The following is a 21,122-nucleotide window of genomic DNA, read 5'->3' as shown; positions in this document are numbered from 1 at the left end:
CGTTTGGTAGCAGTCGCCGCATTTATTGTACCCTAGGAAGGCGGGCTGTTACAACCACAGTCTTCACGCGAACAAGCCGATCAAAATTATTCTTGAAATATTTCATGCCCCAAATACTGGCTTGTGCATAACTTGTCTCTTCTCCAACATTACTGAGTCCGATGTCGAGATCTCTGTATTTGTCAACTACATGGCTCCTTATGTTTCGAGTAATCCCATCTCCGGGATTAATCGAAACATAAGGAGCCATGTAACTATAGACTGTAGTACCTTATGCTCTAACTTATGTACCTCTCCGAGTCTTGAGCATCGTTGCTCTGCCAAATCACCGTGCTATAAATCTTGAACAAGTTACCAGCCCGATGAGGAAATGGAGTTTCTGATTCAGATATTTCAACATTCTTCCACCATATGGGATCATTACGACAGTAGCCCGAATTTCTGGTTCGTATGGTAGTCTCTCAATTCCTTGTAACCCTAATTCAGGAATAGGTTTTTGGACATAATCTGATTTCACTTTGAGGCTTCCTAGGTTTGGTTGAGTTTGGTTAAGTAGTAATTTGAGTGGCGCTAGGGTTGTGGGGGCTCCTGAGAAATATAAGACAGATTGGATCCAGCTCATTTCAACGCAATACGATGAGATATCGTATTTGCACGATCAGTGAAGAATTCCAAGGGGGAGGATCATTTCACCCTCCTTAAGATGATTGCGAGGAATAAATCTTTGTTGAGATTCGGACCCCCAGCGGTGGACGAATTGAGTCGCGTTCTATTCTGACGTCCTGAATATTGAGAAAACAGTGACAGTTTCTGGAACGTCCACCGGTTGTTCCTTCTAGGCAGTGATCACGCCAAAGCTGGCGGCCCCGCCGCCTCTGATGGCCCAGAACAGAACAGATCCACGCCCATGGTTGTTATGTCAAGGATTCTACCCTTGGCGTCAACTATTCTTGCATCGATGACGTTGTCAGCGGCTAGACCGTATTTTGTCAGCATCGTGCCGTAGCCCCCTCTACTGAAGTGCCCACCGACACCAACGGTTGGGCAGATGGCAGACGGGAATCCTAGAACCGGACTTTTTTCTGCAATCTTGTAGTATAAAGAGCCAATGGTTGCGCCAGCCTCGACCCAAGCGGTTTTTGCCTCGATGTCCACTGTGATTTCACTGAGATTGATTAAATCAATAATCACGAATGGCACTCGTGAGACATAAGATAGTCCCTCTAAGTCATGGCCACCACATCGAGTTCTGATTTCCATGTCATTTTCTTCAGCACAGTATATGATAGGTAGGATCTGGGATTCGTGGTCTGGGGTTATGATCACATGCGGTTAAGGAGTTGATCCTAAACCGAACCTTAGGTTTTGGATGGAGAATTCGAGGACAGAAGTGTATGATGAGTTGTCACGAGTGTAGACATCGTTCGAAATTGAGGAGTAGTTTCGGAATTGCTCAGACAAGCATTCTAGAAAATCCTCATGATCATCGGCAGAAGCTGCCCAAGAGCATGAGATGACTAGAAGAAGAATGAATGTGAGAGATGAGATGGAAGGAGTTTTCATGATTGATAAGATGATGAGTTTGCGTTAGAGAATGTGTTCTATGTTGGGGATTCCGGGGTTACAAGAGATAAATGCTTGTCGGGCGTAATACAACCCAAAGAAGAAATACAAATGGAAAAATCTGAAACAAAATTACATGTTAATAATCGAAACAAATAAACCGTGAAAAGTAGAGCCGAGTTGAGGAGGCATTTTTCCGCAAGACGAGATACGCCCCGGTAGTGCTCTTCGGATTGTCGTTTCGTCTCCAAAGATAAACGACTAACGTCTCTGATGAAGCAGCACCGCAATCAGTAGAGCTCCGGCGAATGGGATGGAGGAGAGGACAGAGTTTTCGACAGAAAACAATGCAGACAATGCAGAGAGAGAAGAGAGCTTATGATGCTTGTGTTTGTTGCTTGTCTATGGTTTCTAGTATGTTAGAACGCACAAAAGACTAGCATATTTATAGGCTCCATCCACCTGCAGGGGTCAACCATTCTTGATGGTTGTCATCATGGAGAGTCTGTAACTGTCGAGGGTTACAAAACGTTATGGATTTTGAATCCCCAATGTATCTAGACATATACATCCTGAAGTGAGTTTGACTTGATCAGGTCTGCAATCATCCTGATCAGTTCGTTGGTCTGTGCCAGCTCCAGCCTGGTTCGCTACACTTCGCCAACTTGATCAGGTCACCTGGATTCCACCAGCCAGCTTGATCAGTTCGCTGGTCTGTGCATGGCTCGGCTCGGCTCGGCACGGCACGGTGGGCGGCGGCGCGTGTGGGCTCTTCGACCCAACTTGATCCACTAGAATTTATTAAGTGTATTAGAACACTGACTCAACTTATTTTTAACACAAGTATACCCGCAAGTGTACGGGGCTAATGTAGCAAATATAAGCAAAGAGTATCGTATCCACAGAGACAATGAGTGTCAACCTAATTACCACGAACCAACCTCAACTACTATCTAGATGAATCGGAATTTTGGTTTTTCTAAATCTATTTAAAAGCAAGGTAAAAACAAATTAAAAACAAATAGAGAACTAAAGCAAATAAGAGAAAACAGATGTAGATCAAGGATGAGGAAGTAGAATTCTATGGGATCGATAACAACTATCCTATGCTCAATTAACTTCCTAACTATGCCAACAAAGGGTCTCAAGGGTTATTAAGCTATCACTAAGGTAAAACTATATCTTTTCTCAAAGCATATAATTTGTAGATTGCTACCTAGAACCGAAGTGTCCTTCCTAGAACTAAGGTAACAACTCCTAAAAGCTCCTAAGATACTTAGCTTCATTCAAAGGCTCAAATCTGTCGATTATATTGGCAATGACGTCAACTTCTCTTCTTTCAAATTAAACTACTCACTTCCCAGGTATTGTAGTAAAATCCACATGCATTTATAAGGTGATCAATCAAATAAATGTATAAGCACAAGAGGAGTCAAAATAACCACATGAGCCAAGACATAGGAAAAGGAAATCAATTAAACATAAGAATCATTCTATCTCCCCCGTAGAACTCTACGAAGGGTTTAGCTACTCATGTTCAACACAAAAGTCAAAGAAATTCAAAAACATTGTTTGAACAAGAATAAAACTAAGAGTAGAAACTCTTAGAATTGGATTGGGCGGATTGGAGGCCTCGTCTTCAATCTTGCGATGAATACTCGTCCTCTGCTCGTTCTTCTCTTCTTCCTAGGTGAAAAAGTGGTATTTTTGGGGTAGGAGGCGTGTAAGTTGTGTTTGGAGACGTTTCCTAGGCATATATATACCTAGGGTTGACTTTGGGACCAAAATAAACTGTCGAGCGAAGCTGGCGGGTCGCCAGGTTGGGTGTGCGTTGAAGCTGGCGAGTCGCCAGCTGCTTACGGCATTTTTTTCGTCTTTTGCTGGCGGGTCGCCATGTTCGTTTGCATCCGAACCTGGCGGGTCGCCAGCTATGTCACTGCTCTGCGCAGTCTTGGTAAAACGACCATAACTTCTTCTACCGAACTCCGATTGAGATGTTTAAGATATCCATGGAAGCTCTTTCGAAGACAAAGAGAATGGTATGCATTACATGCGAATCGGACTTCAAAATCTCCAGATAAGCTGTCTCGAACATTGAGCAGCTGCACATCCACATATTTTGTACATTTTTCTTCACATTCTTCACAAAATGGTCAAAATACCAACATAATAGAGGAGTAGCTATAACCATGTCTCAAAGTACACAATATATGATCAAAACCAAGTAAAACTACCCTCTAAAGTCATGTAAAATCTAAGTGAATCAAACACTTAATTCATACACCTCAGTAAGAGGCTCTCACTTCCAATGTGGGACAACTAACAATAGTTGATTGCTCCCTACATTCAAGACTCCAAGCTTACATAAAGCTCAATTGTGCCCAACTTTAATCCACTATTTCTCACTCACCGGGAATCGGATTTGAGAAAGTGAATATACTACGATCATCTTCGTGGAACGTAGACCGACGCTGTAGCATTTAATTTCCGAAATTAATGACTCATCACATTTATTATTCGGTCAAAGTCCATTAACCGGGCACATTTAATCCATGATTCCAACATTCCATTTATAAGGCATTAATTGTCATGATAAAAGATGGTACAAAGTTGATGAAAATAAAATATTAATTATTTGAATTTTTATTATTTGATGTACCATTTGATATGAGACTATTTTGAATATTTCCAACGGCGCGCTTATTTTAATTTTTCCTAGTTTGTTTGATTATTACCACACATAGAATAAATTGGATGGCCAACGGAATTTGATCGAAATCTTGGAGAAAGATCCTAGCAAATTTAATATGTGATGATTGACTGATAGTCTTAACCATCTAGATTAACTAATATTTTGAAGTTACCCAATTTGACAATTATCTTGCGTAAGCAGTTTTTTATTACTGGTGAAGTAGATATTCTGATGCCGAGACCAAATCCTTCAATTTACTAGAATTTTTTAAATAAAAGAACATGCGTGTACACTATGAAGAAGAGGACTTTACTGATATTACAATTATACAAGATTCAAAAAAGGGTGAAAATTGAAAATAGAACATGTCTATTGCAAATAAACAATTTACTAATAAAATATTTACTATAAATGTCACGCAATAAACGGAATTGCTAGACCACTACAACAATTAAACAAAATATGAGATTAATGATATGTTGCATCTATTTGTGGGGTCTACATTAGAACGATGTGCATGGTTAGTATTGGTTTAAAACTTTCCATTTTTAGAAATAGTCTTAATTTTGATTGATGGTCCAAAATGATAAAACTTGTCAATTTTTATGGATAGATGTAGTAGTATATGTCATATGAGCTTAATCTCATATCGACTTTGTAATTAAGAATGTAGCATTGTTTGTAGCTCAAAAAAACCCGAGTCCGATAATTGAATATTGCGAACTTAACATCAATATTGTTAAACTTGAATTAGGATATTTGACTTTGTAATTAAGAATTTGTAGCTCAAAAAAAACCGCGTCCGATAATTGAATATTGCGAACTTGTTAACATCAATATTGTTAAACTTGAATTAGGATATTTGACTGTTGAATGTCAGACTTCTTAGTATAATATCGTTCGAAGCTTGAAATTAAAATACCACATCTGACTTGACTTATGAGGTTTGAAAGATCAGAACTAATTTATGAGCATTATCAACCATAAGTTTAAATTTAAGTATTGCGTTACAATAGGCTCGAGTGTTTGTCTGTCTATTGAACGACTAAAAGTATTTTTGGATGGTCAGTTTGATGTTTTAATTTTTATCATATTAATTGTGTGCTACGTACATTAAATATTGTTTAACTACTAATATGCCTTTTATTGGCAATTCGATCGGAATCAAAATAATAGTATAACAAAGTGAAGAAGTTAATATTAAAAATAATGATGCATGCAATTGGATCACAAAATGGAAAAAGAAATACCTATTTATTACTAAATTATGTAATCCCTTAAAGAAAAAATAAAATGATGTATTACATTTTATTGTAAAAAATTGCATCAAATAAATATACCTTTTCTTAAATTAACGTTTTATTGCTAGAAATTAATTACATCAAACAAATATAAGAAATCAAAACAACAACATTTTATTGTTAAGAAGTTACATCTAACAAATATAAGAACCCTTCATTCAGCATGGAGGGGTCTGAGATGAAGATATATCTCAATCATCCAACGGCGGAATGCTCTGTTCATTCTTGAAGAAATTATCGGGATCAACCACGGTCTTCACCCGAACAAGACGATCGAAATTATTCTTAAAATATTTCATACCCCAAATGCTAGCTTGTGCATAACTCGTGTCTTCTCCAACGTTATTGACTCCAATGTCGAGATCTCTGTAGTTGAGGTACGCTTGTCTGGGATTACTCGAAACAAAAGGAGCCATGTAACTGTAGTACCTTCTGCTCCAACGTAAGTTCATCTCCAAATCTCGAGCCTCGTTGCCTGCCCAAACAACATCGCCAGCAATCTTGAACAAGTTACCAGCCCTGTGAGGAAATGGAGTTTCTGATTCTGAAATTTCAGACATTCTTCCACCATATGGGGTCATTGCGACAAAAGATGAAATTTCTGGTTCGTATAGTAGTCTCTCAATTCCTTGTAACCCTAATTCAGGAATAGGTTTTTGGACATAATCTGATCTCACTTTGAAGTTTACTAGGTTTGGTTGAGTTCGGTTAAGTAGAAATTCGAGTGGCTGTTGTTGAGAAGGTGGTATTACGGGGGCTTCTGACAAATATAAGACAGATTGGATCCAGCTCATTTCGGCGCAGTCTTCTCTCACTAAACCTAACTCAGGGAAGCTTTCTTGCATCAACGGAAGTAATCTGTCTGCTCCGCCGAGGAAAAGTGACCAGAAGTTGGCTTCGATGGTGGCGTTCCGTCCACCTTGGCTGGAATTAACCCGTGTTAAAACGGCGGAGATGAACAAATCTTTGTCGAGATTCGGAGCCACAGTTTGCCAGCGGTGGACGAGTTGAGTTGCATTCTTTTCTAAAGTCCTGCGGACTGAGAAAGCAGTGACTGTTTCTGGAACGTCCACCAGTCGTACCTTCCAGGCAGTGATCACGCCGAAGCTGGCGCCTCCGCCGCCTCTGATGGCCCAGAACAAATCCTCGCCCATCGATTTTCTATCCAGGATTCTGCCCTTGGCATCGACTATTCTTGCATCGATGACGTTGTCAGCGGCCAGACCGTATTTTCTCAGCATCGGGCCCCAGCCCCCTCCACTGATGTGGCCACCGACACCGACAGTTGGGCATACGCCGGCCGGGAACCCGAGCACTGGACTCTTTTCTGCAATCCTGTAGTATAAAGAACCAATGGTCGCGCCTGCTTCGACCCAAGCAGTTTTTGCCTCGGCATCCACCGTGATTTCACTGAGATTGATCAAATCTATGATCACGAAAGGGACTCGTGACACATAAGATAGTCCCTCTAGGTCATGGCCACCACTTCGAGTTCTGATTTCCAAGTCATTTTCTTCCGCACAGTATATGATAGGTGGGATCTGGGATTCGTGCTCTGGGGTTATGATCACCTGCGGTTTAGGAGTGGAACCTGACACAAACCTTAGGCTTCGGATGGAGGATTCAAGGACGGAAGTGTATGATGAGTTGATTGGGGTGTAAACATCGTTCGAAATGGAGGAGTAGTTGCGGAATTGCTCGGTCAGGCATTCGAGAAAATCGTCATGATCATCGGCGGAAGCTGCCCAAGAGCATGAGATGATTAGAAGAAGAATGAATGTAAGAGATGAGATGGAAGGAGTTTTCATGATTGATGATTTGAAGGTAGATGAGTTTGTATACTTCATGAAATAATGTGGCCTATTTATATGTACAAAGTTCTTGAAAAGTCATTCTTAATATCATGTGTGCTACATGATATTAAATTTAATATTCCAACGGCGTGCCTATTTCAACTTTGACTATAGTTTCTGAAGAAAAAACGAACACATTTAATTTAAAGTCGCTGTGTTTTACTAATACCATATTTGAATGGGCAAATGGAATTGGATCGAAATCTAGAAGAAGGTTCCTAGCCGTTGGTTTTTAATATTCATGTGTGATGATAATCTTACAACCCAGGTTAATTGATACTTTTTTAAGTTATCTAATTTGACAATATAATTTATTTGGCGTAAACAATTTTTATTTGAAATGTATTTTTATTTGTACCAAGTCATTGAATTTACTATTTATGTCTTATTTCGAGATAAAATTACATTGCTCTAATTAATAATGTTATACATTTGATTTAGAATATTTACAGAAACAATAAGCAGAAAATTAACTTGTCCATTTAAAATATGGTAGTATCGACGGTAGGAAAAAAAAAAACCGTGAAAGACATTTTTAATGCAATTAAGGACACTAATTTGTGTTTGTTTCCAAATATACCACCAACGCTTTAAAAATATCCTTATTGTTGGTGTCCTAATTAAAATTAGAGAACGCAAATGAAAGTGTCCTACAAAAACAAAAGATTAAATTAATTTGTTCTTCTAAATTTAGAAACACTTTCTTTTGCGTTCTATTTTTTTTTATTTTTAAATTTTTTTCGGCGCAAGTAATTGCCTCTTAATATTTTATCCTTAAAAATTAAATTTTTTTAGCGATCATCTAATTAAATGAAGGTGATTGTGTTCAAATAACATTGAGATTAGTACCAAAACTGACTAGTTTCGAAATGAAGGTAACCGTTTACAAAATCATAATTGAAATATTTAGTACTCCATATATAAAAAATAGAAAGAAATGAACTATTACAAGTGTATAACAAAATATGTTGTATAATATGAATAAAAAAAGGCGGTTGTTATAGGTAGACCATCTTTATCAGAATCCCATCATCAAGTGAAGACAGAAAAATGGAAAAATACTTTCAACTAAACTGAACAAATAACAATTCAACTAAACTGTTATTCCACTCTCAGGTTTTAAATTAATCACGCAATTAAGACGTCGATTAAAATCTTATAAGCTTAAAACTTCAAAATGTAGGATATTTAAAATCTTTTTTCATTCGATATAGAAGATGAAAGTATAATATGAATAAAAATAGGCTGTTGTTATAGACCATCTTTATCGGAATCCCATCATCAAGTGACGGGCCGCCAGCGAGACGGGTGGTGTGTCGCCGACGGCAAGACTCACGTGTGACTGCTCGAGTTGGAGTTAATTCACACCATATTTCATACACATTTTCTTTGTATTATACTAATGCATTTAATATTTTAATTACCACATATAGAATAAATTGGATGGCCAACGGAATTTGATCGAAATCTTGGAGAAAAATCCTAGCAAATTTAATATGTGGTGATAGACTGATAGTCTTAACCATCTAGATTAACTAATATTTTGAATTTACCCAATTTGACAATTATCTTGCGTAAACAGATTTTATTGGTGAAGCATTTTGATGCCGAGACCATATCCTTGAATTTACTATAGTAGTTTTTTTAAAATAAAAGAACTTGCGTACACTATGAAGAAGAGGACTTTATTGAAAATAGAACATGTGATCTATTGCAAATAAATAAATTTACTAATAAAATAAGTACTATAAATGTCACGCAATAATTAACGGAATTGCTAGACCACTACAACAATTAAACAAAATATGAGATTAAAGATTTTACAAAAAATAAGAAAACAATATGTATTTCCAAGTTCACATGGAATATATGATGAAGGATTAATATATGATGTGTTGCATCTATTATTAGTTGTATAAAGAAAATGTATTTTTTTCTATAAATTAAAGGATAAGCAATTATCTAAAAGAATCATATTATATGTCATCTAGGAGCATAATCTCATGTCCGATTATTGAATATTGCAAACCTCTGAACATCAATATTTTTTAAACATTGAATTACGACATTTGACTATTGATGTCAGACTTCCGAGTATAATAATCACGTTCGAAGCTTGAAATACCCTTTGTCGTTTAAAGATCATGACAAATTTATGAGCATTATCTACCATAAATTTAAATTTAAACACTTCGTCACAATAAACTCGAATGTTTGTCTGTCTATTAAAAAGTAGTTTAAGATGGTCAGTTTGATGTTTTAATTTATATCATATTAATTGTGACCTACGTACAATAAATATTTTAACTACTAATATGCCTTTTATTGGTAAGGCAAAATCAAAATAACCATTTTTTAAAAAAATATTAATATTAAAAATAATGATGCATTTAATAGGATCATAAAAAGAACGTAATAAAGTACAAATAAAATGATGTTGTAACATTTTATTGTAAGAAACCTTTATTCAAATCAAACTATAGCATTTTATTCTAAGAAATTACCTCAAATAAATATAATAACCCTACATTCAAATCAAAACAACAACATTTTATTGTAAGATATTACATCTAATAATTATAAGAACCCTTCATTCAGCATGGAGGGGACTGAGATGAAGATATATCTCAATCATCCAACGGCGGAATGCTCTGTTCATTCTTGAAGAAATTATTGGGATCAACCACGGTCTTCACCTGAACAAGACGATCGAAATTATTCTTAAAATATTTCATACCCCAAATGCTGGCCTGTGCATAACTCGTCTCTTCTCCAACGTTATTGACTCCAATGTCGAGATCTCTGTAGTTAAGGTATGCTTCTCTGGGATTACTCGAAACAAAAGGAGCCATGTAACTGTAGTACCTTCTGCTCCAACCTATGTTCCTATCCGAATCTCGAGACTCGTTGCCTGCCCAAGCCACATCGCCAGCAATCTTGAACAAGTTACCAGCCCTGTGAGGAAATGGACTTTCTGATTCAGAAATTTCAGACATTCTTCCACCATATGGGATCATTACGACAAAAGCTGAAATTTCTGGTTCGTATAGTAGTCTCTCAATTCCTTGTAACCCTAATTCAGGAATAGGTTTTTGGACATAATCTGATTTCACTTTGAGGTATCCTAGGTTTCTTTGAGTTCGGTTAAGTAGAAATTCGAGTGGCTGTTGATGAGAAGGTGGTATTATGGGGACTTCTGAAAAATATAAGACAGATTGGATCCAGCTCATTTCGACGCAGTCTTCTTTCACTAAACCTAACTCAGGGAAGCTTTCTTGCATCATCGGAAGTAATCTGTCGGTTCCGCCTAGGAAAAGTGACCAGAAGTTGGCCTCGATGGTGGCGTTCCGTCCACCTTGGCTGGAATTCACCCTTGTTAAAACGACGGAGACGAACAAATCTTTGTCTAGATTTGGAGCCACGTTTTGCCAGCAGTGGACGAGTTGAGTTGCGTTCTGTTCTAAAGTCCTGCGGACTGAGAAAGCAGTGACTGTTTCTGGAACGTCCACCAGTTGTACCTTCCAGGCAGTGATCACGCCGAAGCTGGCGCCTCCGCCACCTCTGATGGCCCAGAACAGATCCTCGCCCATGGATGTTCTGTCCAGGATTCTCCCCTTGGCGTCGACTATTCTTGCATCGATGACGTTGTCAGCGGCCAGGCCGTATTTTCTCAGCATCGGGCCCCAACCCCCTCCACTGAAGTGCCCACCGACACCGACAGTTGGGCATACACCGGCCGGGAACCCGAGCACTGGACTCTTTTCTGCAATCCTGTAGTATAAAGAACCAATGGTCGCGCCTGCTTCGACCCAAGCAGTTTTTTCCTGAGCATCCACTGTGATTTCACTGAGATTGATCAAATCTATGATCACGAATGGGACTCGTGACACGTAAGATAGTCCCTCTAGGTCATGGCCACCACTTCGAGTTCTGATTTCCATGTCATTTTCTTCAGCACAGTATATGATAGGCGGGATCTGGGATTCGTGCTCTGGGGTTATGATCACCTGCGGTTTAGGAGTGGAACCTGACACGAACCTTAGGTTTCGGATGGAGAATTGAAGGACGGAAGTGTAAGATGAGTTGATTGGGGTGTAAACATCGTTCGAAATGGAGGAGTAGTTGCGGAATTGCTCGGTCAGGCATTCGAAAAAATCGTCATGATCATCGGCGGAAGCTGCCCAAGAGCATGAGATGATTAGAAGAAGAATGAATGTGAGGGATGAGATGGAAGGAGTTTTCATGATTGATGATTTGAAGTAGATGAGTTTGTTGTATACTTCATGGAATGATGTGTCCTATTTATATGCACAAATTTCTGGAAAAGTCATTCTTAACCTCATGTGTGCCACATGATATTAAAATTCAATATTCCAACGGCGTGCCTATTTCAACTTTGACTATAGTTTCTGAAGAAAAAACGAATACATTTAATGTCTGTATTTTACTATACCATAATTCCAAATGTACATTAGTTGAATGGGAAAATGGAATTGTTTGTCTATTTAAAATATGATACTACCATTAATTGAATAGAATACTAATGGATCCACACTACGATTTAAAAAAAAAAAAAACCATGGAAAATATTTTTAATTAAAAGGACACTAATTTTTGTTTGTTTTCAAATATACTATCAACGTTTCAAAAATACCCTTATTGTTATTGTCCTAATTAAAATTAGAGAACACAAATAAAAGCGCCCTAAAAAGGCAAAAGATTAATTTAATTTGTTCTTCTAAATTTAGAAAACATTTTTTCTGTTCTAAATTGTTGTTATTTTTAAATATTTCTCATCGAAAGTAAGTGCGTCTTAATTTTTTATCCTTAAAAATTAAATTTTTTTCAGTGATCATCTAAATGAAGGTAATTGTTTTCAAATAAATAACGTTGAGATTACTACCAAAAGTACTGACTAGTTTCGAAATGATTGTATAACGGCAAGAAGATTCAAAAATAACTGAAAACAGAAAAATGGAAAATCTGCTTTCATATAATAGGTGACAGCATTTAAAAACTGAACAAAATAACAATTCAACTAAATTGTTATTCAACTCTAAGGTTTAAATTAAACAAATAATTAAAATCTTTACTTATAATTAATCTCAAAACTTCAAAATGTAGGAAATTTATATTTCTTTTTTTCTTTTTTCACAATTCGTCGAGCTAGCCCCTATGATTCACATTAGATATAGAAGATGATAGTATAATATGAATACAAATAGGCGGTTGTTATAGGTAGACCATCTTTATCGGAATCCCATCATTAAGTGACGGGCCGCCAGCGAGACGGGTGTTGTGCCGCCGACGGCAAGACTCACGTGTGACAGCTCGAGTTGGAGTTAATGCACACCATATTTCATAAACATTTTCTTTGTATTATAGCTAATACATTTAATTTATTTAGGGTATGGATCAAAATAAGACGCATTCTCATACGAAAACTAAGATTAAACTAAAAGATCATGTTTACGTTGCTAACTTTTTAAGTTGTTAACTCTAATAACTTGTCAATGTAGTGAATGAAAAATATCAGCACGATGACATTAAAATGTCAACACGGTATATTGAAATGTCAACAAAATTATATGTTGATATTTTTAATGCATTGCGTTGATTAGTTAGCAACTTAAGAAAATTAGCAATCGATCACACCTCGATCCTATCATAGGTTTAGATCGTCGATACAATTAAATCCAACACAATTAATAACAATTGACAGACCTGATATAAAAAATAAGACGAATTCTCGAATAAAAAGTTAAAAACTAAGGTTAAATTAAAATTTATTAGATTAGAATGATCAACAGTCTAAATTACGTCAAATTAAGATTGATACAATTAAATCTAACACAATTAATAAAAGTAACAATTGATTGACAGAGGAGCCGCCCCTAATATAGACAGTAGACACACAACGGTCTGTCTTAGGCGCAAGTACATCCAATTTTAATTTGTAAATTTCCGTTGCAATACAATAGTTAAAAGATAAAACAGTGATAGTTAGTTTTATTAAAAATAATATTTTCATATATAATCTCAAGCTTCCAGAAATTAAGTACTCCCTCCGTCCCTTCATACTCGAACTTTTCATCTTTACAGCGTAAATTTAAGCATAAATAATTAGTGTAATAAAATTAGCACAATGATAGTTTATTTAATAAAAATAATATTTTCATGTATAATCTTAAGCTTCCAGAAATTAAGCACTCCCTCTGTCCCATGCTACTCACATTTTCATCTTTACTGCGTAAATTTAAGCATTAAGTAATTAGTGTAATAAAATTAGCATTTCAAAAGAAAACACTTAATAAAGTAGTACTCCTACACTTAAAATAACTCTAATATCTTAATTAAATTTCCTACTTTTTATTTAAAATAAAAATAATGCAAATAGTTTGGAAAGCTTCGAAAATGAAAAGTGCAACTAACATGAGATGATGTAGAGAGTAATTATTTAAGGACAATCAAGAAAATTATGAAAAATAGACATTATAACAACCCCTTATCCGCTACTAAATACAGCATGTTGGGAATGAAGAACATACTGTATCTAAATAAAACTAATTAATCCATACTTAAATATCCGAGACAGACGACAAAGGCGGAATGCTCTGTTCATTCTTGAAGAAATTCCCCGGATCAACCACAGTCTTCACTCGAACAAGACGATCGAAATTGTCCTTGTAATACGGCTTCCCCCAAATACTAGCTTGTTCATAACTCGTGTCACCAATAACGTTATTGACTCCGAGGTCAAGATCTCTGTAGTTGAAATATGCTTCCCTGGGCGAGCTTGACACATACGGAGTCATGTATTCGTAATACCTTCAGTAACGGTCCGTATCCGCCGCCTCAGAGTCTTGCCAGTAAGTCAAGCCGGCAAGTTGGTAAAGCGCACCTGCTCTGTGAGGAAACGGAGTCTCAAACTCTGATATCTCCTCCATGATTCCACCATATGGAACCATGTAATAGTTAGTCTCGTCTGCTTCCGGTTCACGTAGCATACTCACCATATCCTCGATCACGTTCAACGGAAGGGGCGTCCGGACATAATCCGACTTGGCTTTGAGCTGTCTGAGACCGGGCTGAGTCCGGTTGAGCACAGCATCTAGTTGATCTATCGGCATTTGGTTGCTAAATAAGGTGGATTGGATCCAGCTCATTTCCGTGCAGTCTTCTCTCACTAGCCCTAACTCGGGGAAGATTTCTTGCATATATGAAACTAATATGTCCGCGCCGCCCTGGTAAACTGAGAAGAAGTTTACCAGGACGGTCGTGTTCACTCTGAAAACAATGACCCCGACAAACAAATCTTTGTCTGCTTGAGGCGCCACATATTGCCAGCGCTGCCACAGTTCTGCGCCGTTCTGCTCTTCCACGCTTCTCGTGATTGAGAAAACAGTGACTGTTTCTGGAACATCCACCAACTGCACCTTCCAGGCAGTGATCACGCCAAAGCTGGCGCCTCCGCCGCCCCTGATCGCCCAGAACAGATCCTCGCCCATTGATTCCCTGTCCAGGATATTTCCATTGACGTTGACTATTCTCATGTCGATGACGTTGTCCGCAGCGAGGCCGTATTTTCTCAGCAATGCGCCGTAGCCTCCTCTGCTGTAGTGCCCACCGACACCGACCCAGGTGCAGATAGACCCGGGAAAAGCCAGAGTGGGGCTCTTTTCTGCGATCCTGTAGTATACGACACCGGTGGATGCGCCTGCTCCGATCCAGGCCGTTTTCTCGTCCACGTCGACCGTGACTTGGCTGAGGTTGACCAAGTCAACGATCGCGAACGGGACTTGTGAGACGTAAGACAGTCCCTCCATGTCATGGCCGCCGCTTCGCGTTCTGATCTCCAGACCGCTCTGCTTGGCACAGAGTATGACAGGCGGGATCTGCGTCTCGTGGTCCGGAGTTATGATCACTTGCGGTTTCGGAGTGGATTCGGATAAGAATCTTGTGTTTCGGATGGAGGATTCGAGGATGGAAGTGTAGGAAGAGTTTGAAGGGGTGTAGACAACGTTGGAAATGGAGGAGTAGTTATGGCACGTTTGAGAGAGACAATGAAGGAAATGGTCTTGTTCATCGGCAGAAGCTGCCCATGAGCTTGACAAGATTAAAACAATAAAGAGTGAAGTAGTTTTCATGATTTGTGAAATTGAAAAGATTAATTTATGTTTGTGTTTGAGAGGAAAGTACTTATATAAGGATTTTAAAGATGTATTGATTCATCAAATTTATTTTCTTATTTTTTTAGAGTGATCATAATCATTTTTATTATTCATTAGCTTGATGTATTTATTCATCAAATTTATTTTCTTATATTTTTAGAGTGATCATAATCATTTTTGGTTATTCTTTAGCTTTCAGTTTAATTCCTATTGATAAGTACTCCCTCCGTTTCATTGTATCGGAGGCATTTCTTTTCGGCACGAAAATTAAGAAAAATTGTATTAGGTGAGTTAAGTAAAGAGAGAATAAAGTGGAAAATGAAAAAGGTAGAGAGATGAAGAGAGAAAAAAAGTAAGAGAGAGTAAAGTAGGTGTGGAAAAATGTGTTGACTTTTACTAAAAAGATAAATGAGTCTATTACTATGTAACGTACTAAAATGACAAAATGACTCTATTACTATGGGACGGAGGGAGTATTTTTTAATGAGACAATCCTACCCTAATTTAATTATTACTCCGTATATTCGTAGTTGGTAGTATGATTAGTACCTTAGATTCTTCAAAAACATAATTAATATCGAATGATCCATTAGAATAAAATATCACTAACTTGGTCAAGGATCCAACTCCCTTGTTTTCCATCACTCATCATGATTAATTATAGGTATTAACGATTAATCAGATGGATACTTCAGTTTTACTCAATTTGACATTGTGATTCGTAGTGAAAAAAATGATACTCCTATCTAAATTCCAATTTTAATTTAGGGCGAAAATCTAATACCAGTCTTGTATATATACGCAATTACCTTTCTCTTAAAAGATGTTCACATACAACCACTCCTCCTAAATGATTTGGATATTTCCTCAAACAATTGTATTTTTTTTTTCACGTCAGAAGACCTCAAACAATTGTATTTTTTTTTCACGTCAGAAGACCTCAAACAATTGTAGTATATCTCATAATAGAGTTTTTCCCAAACAAAATATTGTAGAAATTGTACATGCATTTTTTCTCGAACATTTGTTAGGAACTTAGTATCTAGGATCTACATAATTTTCTTGGAAGTCTCTTCCGTACGGATAATACTCCTTTTTAATTAACTAAATAAATAATTCTTCTATAAAATCCACTAGATCCTATCCCATTTTTAGTAAAGGAAAACAAATTTTCGCATTTGCCACTTTTAGGTTCGAAATATCAAGATTAATTTGCTTTGAAAAGTCAAAAAAGTTGCTCAAGGAGACACCTATTATTTTTTTAGCGTAAAGTGTGGCGAATTATTTTAAATAATAAAAAGTAGATTAATTAGGGGAAAAAAATTGACAAAAGAGACTACCTTTTGAAGCTGTAGATAAATTAAAACAAATAGAATCAAATAACGGAAAAAAATTTCAATACAAATATTATAGAAATGTCACTCGTACAAATACATGGTTCAATAATGAGCCTTATTCATAACAAAATGAATAGAAACAATGTGAATAAAATATTTAAATCTTCATAAATCATACTCAAACATCCGCGGCTGCAGACGGCAACGGTGGGATGCTCTGTTCATTCCTGAAGAAATTGTCCGGATCGACCGCGGTTTTCACCTTAACAAGGCGCTCGAAATTATCCTTGTAATACGGCTTCCCCCAAATGCTAGCCTGTTCGTAACTCGTCTCCCCAACAACGTTGTTGACTCCAATGTCGAGATCTCTGTAGTTGTAATACGCTTCCCTGGGCGAGCTTGACACATACGGAGTCATGTACTCATAATACTTACGGCTCCAGCTTATGTAACGGTCCGCATCCGCAGCCTCCGAGTCTTGCCAGTAAGTCAGGCCGGCAAGCTTGTAGAGTGCACCAGCTCTGTGAGGAAATGGAGTCTCAGATTCCGATATTTCATCCATTTTCCCACCATATGGCACCATGTAGTAAATAGTCTCGTCCGCTTCGGGCTCACGTAGCATGCTCACCATCCCTTCGATCGCGTTCAAAGGAACCGGTTCCCTGACATAATCGGACTTGGCTTTGAGCTGTCTGAGACCGGGCTGAATCCGGTTGAGCAGAGCATCTAGTGGATCGACCGGCATTTGGTTGCTAAATAAGGTGGATTGGACCCAGCTCATTTCCGTGCAGTCTTCTCTCACTAGCCCTAACTCGGGGAAGATTTCTTGCATGTATGAAACTAATCTGTCGGCGCCGCCCTGGAAAGCTGAGAAGAAGTTAACTTGGACGGTCGTGTCCACCCTGAACACGATGACTCCGACAAACAGATCTTTGTCGGCCTGAGGCGCCACGTATTGCCAGCGGTGCCACAGTTCAGCGCCGTTCTGTTCTTCCACATTTCTGTTGATGGAGAAAACAGTGACTGTTTCTGGAACATCCACCAGTTGTACCTTCCAGGCAGTGACCACGCCGAAACTGGCAGCTCCGCCGCCTCTGATGGCCCAGAACAGATCCTCGCCCATTGATTCCCTGTCGAGAATGTTTCCTTTCACGTCGACAATTCTGGCGTCGATTACGTTATCTCCTGCAAGGCCGTATTTCCTCAGCAGTGTGCCGTAGCCTCCTCCACTGTAGTGCCCGCCGACGCCGACGGTTGTGCAAATGGCCCCAGGGAATCCGAGAGTGGAGCTCTTTTCCGCGATCCTGTAGTATACGACACCGGTGGTTGTGCCTGCTTCGATCCAGGCAGTTTTCTCCTCAACGTTGACCGTGACTTCGGTGAAGTTGACCAAGTCAATGATCACGAAAGGGACTTGTGACACGTACGAGAGCCCCTCCATGTCATGGCCTCCGCTACGGGTTCGGATTTCTAGACCGGTTTTTTTGGCACAACGTATGATAGGCGGGATCTGGGATTCGTGTTCTGGGGTTATGATGACTTGAGGTTTTGGAGTGGATTCGGATATGAATCTTGTGTTTCGGATGGTGGATTCAAGGACGGAAGTGTAAGAAGGGTTTGAAGGAGTGTAGATAACATTGGTAATTGAAGAGTGGTTCTCACATTCTTGAGAGAAACATTCAAGAAAAGATGAGACAGAAGGAGTTTTCATGGTTGATGATATATTGAGATGAGTTTTGTTGGTGTTTGTGTTTGTGATGTTTGAGAGGAATACATTTAGCTCTATTTATACTGATTGTTTTGAATATGTAATTCCATTTTAGACTGCTTTGACCTCTCGATCGAAAGTTCGTGGAAGTGAAACTTATCTGATCAACCTAATTCAATTTTTTTCAAGCAGACACGCTTATTAGCTATTTGAAATTAATAATTCGCCATATATTAAATATCATAAAGTAACACATGCAACAGTAATCATTTTCTTAGCTAGCTTGTTCAGATACATTGAATGGCCTAATATAATATCAATAACTCATTCCACTTGCTTATTTTATTTCACTCATGATCAAAGTTATCTTCAAGAATTATACTATATTCTAAATTTGAATAATATTAATTACTTAGAAGAATTATTTCGTATAATAAAATGAAACTAATCATAGACTTGCAATAAATATTACTAATAACTATATAAAGTGTATAAGTATAGAATATTAAAATGTAAATTTGTTATTATAACAAATAACTAATTAAGCTTAACGAGGTAGTAGATATTATATCACAACTTATAAAACATTGATTAAATATGATATTATATCACAACTTATAAGACATTGATTAAATATACTATATATATATATATATTTAAACTAATTCTAACCATTTGGTTTGATGTATTAGATCAGTACTGTCACGATCAAGCTTTACTAATTTAACGAGTTTAAATTAATTTCAAAAATTACTTAAGCAAACAATATTTTTTTAAAATACAGTAATGCCAAAATGTTGTTTTACAAAATAAAATTCGAATAATGCAATTAAAGACGTATTTTCTTTTAAATATAGTGCCAAATTAAATTTATTAGAATTACTAGAAGGCTTAGGCTATGATTGACCCATTCCGTCGTGGAATGCCGCTACCAAATTGAACTTCAACTTAGTAATTTTCATTTCTTTGTCTGCAACTCAGACTAGTACTTTTGATGATAAATATTTAAAAATTAATTCTTGTTTTTAAAATGATCGTCTTTTTCCAATGATCGAACACATACTCATTTACATGAGTCGAGCTAGATATGAACTTGATAAAAGCTCGTCCGAAATTTATTGACGAAGCTTATTAATATTAATTTTACGAGTTAAAGCAGTCTTAAAAAGAAAAAAAAAACATAAAACATGGTAAAGTATAATACAAATAAGTAATAAGCGTGTATACGCTAAAATAATTTGAATGAGTTAAGATGACTAGATAAGACTATGCTATTGCGTTTGCTAAAGAATTAATTTATGGCCCAATTAAAAAATATATTACGGCCCAGTATCTCTGATGGGGTGAAAGACGTATGGCCCAAACTAAGACAAGCAAACATGAAAAGGAAATATCGATATACTACTCCTACTATTTCCCCATTGTTTTTTTTTTCTTTTTCCTTTTTTTATTCTTTTATTATAATAATAATAATAATAGTCCACGGTACTTAATAAAAAACACCACGTATAATTAGTAAGTTAGGATGATTTTAAATATTAATTCAAAATCCCCAATTAGAATTAGTTGAATTTTATCATTGTTCTCAACACAATAGTATATTACTCTCTTCATTTTATAGTAATAGAGTTAATTTGTCATTTTGGTACGTTCCATATAATTTCCCTTTTTAGTAAAAGTCAAAACATTTTCTCACACCTATTTTACTCTCTCTTATAATTTCCCTTTTTAGTAAAAGTCAAAACATTTTCTCACACCTATTTTACTCCCTCTTACTTTATTCTCTCTTCATCTCTCTACCTTTTTCATTTTTCACTTTACTCTCCCTCTACTTAACTCACCTAACACAATTTTTCTTAATCTCCATACTGAAAAGAACCGCCTCCATTACTATGAAACGGAGGGAGTACTCAATCACATCATCAATTTGAAAAAGTTATATGCCAAATAAACAACAAGTTACAAATAGAAAATGAGATTATTTAAACATGAAAAAATTCAGAATAATGTTCAAATTCATAAATTTTTATGTCTGATTTTTAAAATTGGAAAAATTAAAATAATGTTAATATTCATGAATTTTATGATTGATTTTAAAATTATGAGACAAATTAAAATTTGACCAAAATATATGTTTTGTCTGTATTGCCCTTTCCTTTACACAATTCAAATTTGCACACTTAAATTGAAAAGTCAATGTCAATCGTCGAATATCCACAAGTCAAACAAATATAATGTGACAAACTAAAGAATAATCAAAATCGCAAAACGAGCCAATGAGCTTATAGATACGTAAGCACGTTATCTAGAATGAATGATCAACTGCCCATCTATGTGAAACAATAATTATTTGACTCTAACTTTGGCCTTAGAAAGCAATCCATCAGGTTATCATAAACCTAACGTCTCTTTATTCAGGACCAAACTCATTCGATGAAGCCCATATTTATTAGTGAGAGGTTTCTATTTCAATTAATATGTAGTTATCGTCACTTCA

General features: G+C 36.9%; 2 protein-coding genes and 3 pseudogenes across 2 annotated transcripts; all 5 read right to left on the bottom strand.

The window, feature by feature from the left end:
- Positions 1-846: 846 nt before the first annotated feature.
- LOC125206906 (berberine bridge enzyme-like 18) lies at positions 847-1,260 on the bottom strand. Its single transcript, XM_048106120.1, has one exon. The coding sequence runs from the start codon at positions 1,258-1,260 to the stop codon at positions 847-849; it is 414 nt and encodes a 137-aa protein (XP_047962077.1).
- Positions 1,261-5,581: 4,321 nt separating this feature from the next.
- LOC125204395 (tetrahydroberberine oxidase pseudogene) lies at positions 5,582-7,395 on the bottom strand (annotated as a pseudogene).
- Positions 7,396-9,841: 2,446 nt separating this feature from the next.
- LOC125208389 (tetrahydroberberine oxidase pseudogene) lies at positions 9,842-11,667 on the bottom strand (annotated as a pseudogene).
- A 2,170-nt stretch (positions 11,668-13,837) lies between these two features.
- On the bottom strand, positions 13,838-15,562 carry LOC125206904 (tetrahydroberberine oxidase-like; annotated as a pseudogene).
- Positions 15,563-16,960: 1,398 nt separating this feature from the next.
- On the bottom strand, positions 16,961-18,670 carry LOC125206903 (tetrahydrocannabinolic acid synthase-like). Its single transcript, XM_048106118.2, has one exon. It carries the CDS (start codon positions 18,626-18,628, stop codon positions 17,096-17,098), a length of 1,533 nt encoding a protein of 510 aa, XP_047962075.1. The 5' UTR covers positions 18,629-18,670; the 3' UTR covers positions 16,961-17,095.
- Positions 18,671-21,122: the final 2,452 nt, after the last annotated feature.

The sequence above is a fragment of the Salvia hispanica genome, chromosome 6 (genome assembly GCF_029641045.1).
Source record: "Salvia hispanica isolate PSC_SH4W2 chromosome 6, Shi_PSC_v1, whole genome shotgun sequence".
In the NCBI taxonomy this organism is placed as follows: domain Eukaryota; kingdom Viridiplantae; phylum Streptophyta; class Magnoliopsida; order Lamiales; family Lamiaceae; genus Salvia; species Salvia hispanica.
This window is presented reverse-complemented; position numbering and strand designations above follow the sequence as displayed.

Excerpts from the sequence above, each read along its gene's own strand:
- LOC125206906 (XM_048106120.1), bottom strand. The coding sequence starts at position 1,260 with ATGGAAATCAGAACTCGATGTGGTGGCCATGACTTAGAGGGACTATCT.
- LOC125206903 (XM_048106118.2), bottom strand. The coding sequence starts at position 18,628 with ATGAAAACTCCTTCTGTCTCATCTTTTCTTGAATGTTTCTCTCAAGAA.